This window comes from Corylus avellana, chromosome 7, assembly GCF_965113065.1.
Source record: "Corylus avellana chromosome 7, dhCorAvel1.hap1.2, whole genome shotgun sequence".
In the NCBI taxonomy this organism is placed as follows: domain Eukaryota; kingdom Viridiplantae; phylum Streptophyta; class Magnoliopsida; order Fagales; family Betulaceae; genus Corylus; species Corylus avellana.
In genome coordinates, this window is record NC_142496.1 from 19,353,014 (window position 1) to 19,361,589 (window position 8,576).

General features: G+C 32.7%; 1 protein-coding gene across 1 annotated transcript; it reads right to left on the reverse strand.

Moving 5' to 3' along the window:
- Positions 1 to 6,645: 6,645 nt before the first annotated feature.
- LOC132185145 (transcription factor MYB11) lies at positions 6,646 to 7,677 on the reverse strand. Its single transcript, XM_059598958.2, has 3 exons — positions 7,545 to 7,677; positions 7,277 to 7,406; positions 6,646 to 7,187 (listed from the first exon to the last, which is right to left on the reverse strand). Exons 1-3 carry the CDS (start codon positions 7,675 to 7,677, stop codon positions 6,695 to 6,697), a joined length of 756 nt encoding a protein of 251 aa, XP_059454941.2. The 3' UTR covers positions 6,646 to 6,694.
- Positions 7,678 to 8,576: the final 899 nt, after the last annotated feature.

Here is an 8,576-nt window from a genome sequence, read left to right on the forward strand (position 1 = left end):
GGGATAACTCCACTTAAGACTCTAGCTACCACACATTTTGAAAAGATTTCTTAAATTTTAAAAACTCTTAATTTCACCCAATTTTGGCGTTAAACCCTAACGGAAAACACTAAAATGACTAAATTACCCTTTAATTTTCTTCTTTATTTTTTTATTTTTTTATTTTTCAATTTGCAATTAAGGGTATATTTAGAATTTTATAAAATTTTTAGGGGTATAAAACGTCATTTCAACCCTTTTAACATCAAAAAGCTGACGAAAGGGTAGATTGCATCAAATTGAAAGCTTCCAGGGTTAAATTGAGAGCTTTCAGAATTTAAAAAAGTATTTTCAAATCCAGTAATAGTTTAAGGGTCCTTATTTGCTTTGATCTTCTTTTGTTCCACACTTATTTTACTTTATAAATTTTCTGAACAGTAAAACACGTACATTGATATTAAAAAAAAAATTATTCAAATAGTTTTTTTAATGAAGAGAACTAATTAAATAATGAATTATTTACATTCTAAGGATCCGTTTGTTTCAACGTAAAAAGCTTTCCGTCGAAAAATATTTTCAACCTGAAAAATGATTTCTTGGAAAACATTTTACGGTGTTTGGCGTGTACGGAAAATCACAAATTTTTTTTATACATATATTTTCATTAAATTATATTAAACTCAAAATTATGAAAATGTCCTTGCCAAGTCTTATAGTTGTCTTAACCGAGTCCCATAGGGACCCCACTGTGACTCGCCCGGACCCCGCCTAGACCCTATTTGGAACCCTCTAGGATCAGCCCGGGACCCGCCCAGGACTCGACATGGACATTTTCATAATTTAGAATTTAATATGATTTTCTATACACACCAAATATCGGAAAATGGTTTTTATGAAAATATTTTCCGCCAAAAATATTTTCCGAAGACGGGTCCCCGTGGGGTCCCAGTCAAGTCAGAGGCGAGTCCCAGCAGGGTCCTTGGCAGGTCCCAGCGAGGTCCCGGACAGGTCCAGTCGGGTCCCGATCAAGTTTTGGTGGGGTCTTGGGTGGGTCTTTGCAGGGTCCGTCGATTTTAAAATAAGATATTGCTTAAAATCGGAAAATAGTTTACAGCTTTAAAAAATGTAAACTATTTTCCGAAACTTAAAGAAGAATTTTCGTTCAAAAGGAAAATATTTTCCGTTAACTATTATTTTATGTCGCATCAAACATGCGAGAATATGAAAACTATTTTCCAAAATTCTTTTTACTGCGAAACAAATGGAGTACTATAAATAACTAATTTCTCACAATCACTATCTTAATATCATTATAAATTTATCACTTGTCTCAAAAATCTAAATTGACAAAGAAAATTAAGAACTTAATTAATGAATAGATATTCTTAAAATGAAAAATGAGAGATACATTGAACTGTGATATGAGACCTTAAATTAAGCTAGTATCTGGGAAAGATGAGAGATTAAATTTCCGACATGTAGTAAATCAATATATATTGTTTATTAAGAAAAAAAAAAAAAAAAAAACTAAGCATGCACGATCATCTTGGTTTTTTAATTATTCAAAATCTGTATTGGTCAGCCAATCGATTTGTTTGTCAACAAAGTGTAAGGTGGACCCATGCGCACTACCATAGGCTAGAACAGAAAATTAATCTATTATTACCCCCAAACTAGATTAAACAATTGATCAATTACTATTTTTCCCAGATGACAATGTCATCTTCAACATAGTATAATAGATAATGAAGGGCACGAGGAATTAACATAAAAAGAGATCCTCAAAGCTAGAACAGACCACAGTACCAACACTCAGAGCAAATTTACAAATGAAATCATTTTATTTATTTTTGGATTATTTTATCAAAATTGTTAAAAAAAAAAAAAAAAAAAAAAAAAAAAACCCCTCTACTTGACAAATGAATATGAATTTTTTTTTTTTAAAAAAAATGAAGCTATAATCATATATATAAGCAAAAATATAAAATCATTACAAGAATTGTTGTTGATATCCAGGTGGGAATCCTTTTTGTTGATATGCATCCAATAAAAACACAAAATATATGGACTGGATCTTGATTCTCGATCCAAGGGTCCAACCTAACTTATACGTACGCCACTACACCTAGCTACTGACCTATTTACTTTAATTATTATTATATCTTTCACTTTCTCGCACAGAATAGTTGCAATTTTGTCAACAAAAAAAAAAAAAAAAATGGTTGCAATTTTGTTGAAATATTTGTATTTAGCCATATGATGATTTTATCATCTCTTTTTTCGGGATCTATTATTGGTAAATGCTTGGATTATTGAAGCATTATAATGCAATAGTTCAAATGAGACCATGCATTATGCATAGGATATGTGTTAATTAAGAATTCCTTGGTCTTATAAATACTTGTTTCGTTTTCTTTTTACCCAAGGAGTCAAATGAATCAATTTCCAATGACTCGAAAATTATTACCAGATGAAGTGTTTTGCACGCACCAGATCTCGGTCCCTAGTTTAAGGCTTTTAGGAATTATTATCTAATTATTTCTTCCTTATTAATTATTATTATAATTATACATTAATTATGATATCGCCATTAGTTTTGGTGGTGGAGAGTTTCTTGGTGTTTGTATAGTAGGTGAAAGATCGAGCCAGCCATCTTCATATCCCGGATCTCCGATCGAGTTGACTAAAATCTTCTCCGATCGAGACAAACACATGTAGATGCCGGGCTCAAATCCTCATCAATATTAATATCACTCTTTTAATAATAATTCCACGTTTCAAATAATGCATGTCCATTAATTAATTAGCCTTTTTTTCTTTTTTCTTTTTCATTTCAACGTAGGGTTTATTTTGTTTGCGGTTTGTGGTTTTGTGCTCCATTACTCCTTGTCGTTACCAGTAAACGACTTAAAGAGATGATGCACGATTATTGTACTTTAATCATTCTTTAAGGAATAATTAAAGCATGATTATTGCACCAATAAACGACTTAAAGAGATGATGCACGATTATTGTACTTTAATCATTCTTTAAGGAATAATTAAAGCATGATTTAGGATGATTTGTCGGTAGGTCACTGCAGATGGATCAGTACTTGCTTTGTTAATTTGCTGCTGCGATGAAATAATTTGATCATATATATTTATGCCTACCATAAATTTACTCCCATCTTGTAGATTGATTGGTAATCGGTGCTTTGTGTCCCCACGTGCGGCTAGAAACCTAGGGTCTTGTAGTGAGTCTCTATAGTCAAGCTGTAGGTGGGTTTTTTCCAAAGATGCAACCAAGTGATCGACCACCCATCAGCATTATATTTTCCATCTATTTTATATTTGGTTGTTATTGAAATATTGTTTATTTACCCGTTAATTAGAATTAAATCTTCAGATTGTTAAGGGTATTTGATTATCATAGTTGAATTTACTCTCTATCTTAAAAATAAGAAATTTTGTATTATAGACCGGCGATAGGCAAATTAATGAGCACAATATATATAATAAAGAGTGTTAAAGTAGATGTATAATACGGAACTCGTAATTCTTTGTCTCTTTTTTCTCACTCTTGCTTATGTTCAACCACATAAACATGACCCATATATATACCCACATAACCGTTCGATCCTTCACCAAGATGCATCTCCACGTGAGAGTCAGCTCATTGCACAAAAAAAAAAAAAAAAAAAAAAAAAAAAAAAAAAAAAATCTGTTTTAGTGAGAATTTGGATTGTGTCGGTTTAAGAAACCGACACTATAACATGTCGGTTTCTGTTCAACCGACACCAAATTAAAAATAGTGTCAGTTGAATAGTAACCGACATTAATAATGGTGTCGGTTTACTGTTTAACCGACATCATTTTTAATTTAGTGTCGGTTTTTGTTCAACCGACACTAAATTAAAAATGATGTCGGTTGAATAGTAAACCGACTCAAATTTTCAATTTTGGACACAGATTCAACTCTCCTTTCTAATTTGAATCTTTTTTTGGGTTTAAAAGTTTAACACACTATCATCCCATTTCACGTTTCTTGCCTTTTTTTTTTTTCTTTTTTTTTTTTTAACTGGATCTACTGATCACCTTTTTTTTTTTCCTGCATTTTTCTATAGGTGGCCGATCATTTGGTGGTTCCTCAACATTTTTCCCAAGCCAAAGCAATCAAGAGGACATTGGATGTTTGTGAATCTAAGCCCATTATAGAAGTGAAGTTTTGTGCTACCTCCTTGGAATCCATGGTTGATTTTGTGCGTGCCATTTTTGGATTGCAAGCCGTAACCAAAATCACACGAAGAAGAAGCCCAACAAAGAGATCGAGAAAAGAGAGGGAGAAGAAGGAGAAAAGAAAAGAAGAAGAAGAAAGAGATTTTGGATCTGATCGACATTAAAATGAAAATAAAAATGAAAAAAGAAATCAATAAATAAGTGGAAAAACTATCACTAATTAAAATGTGTCGGTTTGGACAAACCATCACTAATTAGTGTCGGTTTTGCCTAAACCGACACCTTTTCCCATTTCCCTACCCTTGTTTAGCTACCTTTTAAAACCGTCACTACTTTTGTAACGACAGTTTTAGCCTTAAACCATCACCAAAGAACCATCACTAAACCATTATTTTTTTGTAGTGTTGTTCAGAAATCGCCAAAAACAAATGGGCAGCGTGAGGCAATTTGTCAGGTTACTCTGGATGCCGATGATGCTCGTGGAAGTGGAAGAGAATCCATTGGCTAACCTGCCACCGCAAAAACGTTGGAGGCATTGGGGACTAGTCGTAGATGAGGGTTTCGAAATTTCATCAAAAAACATGCAGGAAAACAACTTGTCTGGAAATATGGGTAGAATGGTGGTCGATGAGAGACCAATTTTATCACCAAAAATAAAAAAAAAAGAAAAACTTTGGCCTCTTTGTCGAGGGAAAGGAAATAGAATATAGCGAGACATACATGTTATACATGATTTTCTCAATTATGGTTCAACTATCTATTTTTGCAAATTTATTGAATTTGTAGACTTATTCACTATACAAAGATGGACAAAATATATAATAAAGAATAATTTTTATCATTTCTTAAAATATGGCTTCCCATGATCATGGCTGGCCGTGTGCAAAAAATATTTTTTACTTCGCTAGCTATTAGAGACAATCTTGTTGTGGTTACCGAGAGGAAATATTTTTGTAACATTAGTTATGACCCAAATGTTATCGTTGATATTCAGCTATCACTTATCAGCGACGACTGCGAAAAGTTGCTGCGGATAATAACGTATCAATGATTACTTTTGTGTTTTCTTTGATTGGATATCAATGGTGCATGTAGCTGATTGGTGGCCGAGAATGGGCAATCTATTTGAGAGGATGCCTTACGTCATGCATAAATTTTATAAATGTATCAGGATAATGCAAGTCCATATTGCAACCTTTAAACAAAAAAAAAAAAAAAAAAAAAAAAAAACTTCACTTTAAACCCTTAAACTACCACATGATTTGACATACCCCCCGAACTTTTTTGAAATCTCTCAATTTGGACCATTGAACTTTCAATTGCATTAAATTTGAACCACTCGGTCAATTTTTGCCATTAAAACTCTTAGAAAGACAAAATTACCCTTTAATTTTCTTTTTATGAAAAAAAAATTGGAAAAAATGGAAAAACAATATTTTGAAAAAAAAAAAAAAAAGGGTCACAAGGTGGCCCAACCGTGGGTCACCTTGTGATTTTTTTTTTATATATAATATTTGTTTTAAAATTTTAATTTGAAATTAAGGGTAAATTTGAAATTTTATAAAAAAGATAGGGGTATAAATGTCATTGTATCACTTTTAACATTTAAAATTTGAAGGAAAAGTTTAAATTGATTGTAATTGAAAGTTTAGGAATCCAAATTAAGAGTTTCAAAGCTCGCGGGATATGTTAAATCACGTGGTAGTTTAGAGGTCTAAAGGGAAGTTTTTTAAAAAAAAAAACAAACAAACAAAACCGGTAATTTCCATTAAAGGGCAACTCAAACATGCATTTGAAGTAAAAAAAAAATGGCACATATGAGTCATGTGAGCTACTTTTCCTCAATTTTAGTGCCAAATCTGACAAGAGACTGCAAAGTTACACGAATGTATCAATTTGAGATGTTCAAAGTAACAAAAATAATAGCTTGAAAGTGTCTTTACTACATAGTGGATAATCATTTGATCGTGTGTGAATTTTTTATCGGGAGTTACATGAGTGAGAGAGATGAGTGGATTATGAGTATTACAAATTTAAAGATAAATTTGTATAAGAAATGAACTTTTCATAAATAAAAATGAAGAAAGATGAAGCGGAGGTCACTAGTTCGAATCTCTCCTCCCCTTTCTCTTGTATGGACATGTCAAAAAAAAAAAAAAATGAAGAAAGATGTGGAATTAATGATTATAAAAGTAACATTTATTTTACTTCATTCAAATAAACAATAACAAGTTGAACATGAATCGTGGTATTTCTGCCTAGCCGCCTAGCTAGGTATACTAATTTAATGGACTTATCCTTTCTTTTCTTTTCGTTTTTTTTTTTTTTTTTTTTTCTGAGTTAATTATTGATGGACTTGTTCGAGATTTGGAAGAGTTGGACAGCATATAACATTCACACGAATGATGATGACAGAAAAGACATACAGATGTGAGAAAAACTCGGGAAATTAAAAGAAAATTATTATATATTTGAGGTCATCTATTCCCTCAGCTTAATTATTCAAGAAAAGAAGCCAAAGATCTGAAATCTGAGTCCACACTAGCTACAATGTAATCACTGGGGCTCGAAATCTGCAGCATTTCCTCAGGTGACAATTGTGTATAATTTGCCAATGGTGGTGCAACAGCTTCTCCTTCTCTCACACTAATATTCATATTAAACATTTCAGAATCATCAAGAAAATCCGAAAGGATTATATCTCCAAAGTTGAAATCCATCAGCAAGTCCATTGAGTTTTCTTCTATTGATGCTGATAACCCATCACTGGATTGGGATTCTGCTGTAATTATGTTCACCAGGTTTCCATCCATGGATTTGTCTTCTAATGCCTTGGCGGGTACGTTATCTGGGTTTCTGCAGGCTTCATCGACTACTCTGGCTATTGAGCTTTTCTCATTGTTTTGCTGCCGTTTAGCCAAAATGGTGTTCCAATAATTCTTGATTTCATTGTCTGTTCGCCCTGGAAGTCTCCCTGCTATGAGAGACCATCTTCAAGACACAAAACCATAAACTCTGAGTTAATAAGAAAATGCTGAAATAAAAGCAAAAAGTAGTAAAAATATAGCAAGGAAAAAGACCTGTTGCCTAAGAGTTTGTGGAGTCTGATGATGAGGTCTTCTTCATCATGTGTAATGTTGCCTCTCTTGATATCAGGTCTCAGATAATTCAACCAACGAAGCCTACAGCTCTTCCAACATCTCTTAATTCCTGCATATATATACATATATATGAGCAATTATACATTGAAAAAGGAAAAGAAAAATAACACTTTTTTTTTTTTTTTGAAGTGATCTTTTTCTACAATCTCTAAAGCAATGCCACTAACATTTGTACTCGGTGAATTACCTGTTTCCTTGGGAACTTTTCCCCATTTTCCCCCTCCACGGGATTTGATGTAATCTGTGAGCAATTTGTCTTCATCAGCTGTCCAAGCCCCCTTATTTAGTCCCTCTTTATGACAACAAGGGCTCCTTCCCATTTTCGGCTTTAATCCTCTCTCACTCAACTTATTATTTCCTACTGAATGTTAGAGTCCATTTTATAGAGCTAGCCAGTCCATTTCAAAATAATTAAAATTATATAATATTTAAGACATTTTGAGCCTTAGAATCAACGTGCTTAATTGGATTTTGATATTTATATATTTATATATAGGAAACCAAAGGGACCAATTGCCATGAATTTTGTCTCAAGATTAACATATTGATCTTCCCTATATATTCTAATAGAAAAACATATTTTTAAAAACAATGTTAAATGAATTCGTACGATCTAGTTTGTAATAAATTTCTATCTGGCATAATATGATCGACTATAGAATTGATTAACCAATTATGATGTGTTTAAAAATGTTTTCGGGGGCCATGAGAGTACACTTGTGATTTTCCATACGGATGTTGTTGGAAGGGAATCGTCCACTACACAATATGACAATGTTGGTTGAATTAATTAACTCATTTTTTTCTTATTGTTTATTTTCTTAATCAATTAATTCTCGTGGTAAAGAGAAAAGAAGGTTTTAGTAATCAAATTCAGCTAACATTCTGAGTTTTCTGCTAGACACTTTCAAACTAACTTTCCAAGTATGGTCTATAAACTTGAAAGTTTGTTGCTGTTTTTTTTCTCTCTTATCTCTATCTCTGTCGTCTGAGTATGATCCGACCACTGAAAAAGAAAGGTGTTCAAGGTGCCAATAATGGCTGCTTTTGTTCAAAAGATAAAAGTCACAATCACAAAGAGCATTGGGGCAGTTGTATCATCCACGTGGTCCCATTTCAACCAGCTCATTACCTCGAGATCCACGTGTCTTTTACTATTATTTTTCTTTTTTTCAACTCCATAGAGCACTATTAATTAACCCAACCAGCAAAATGTTTT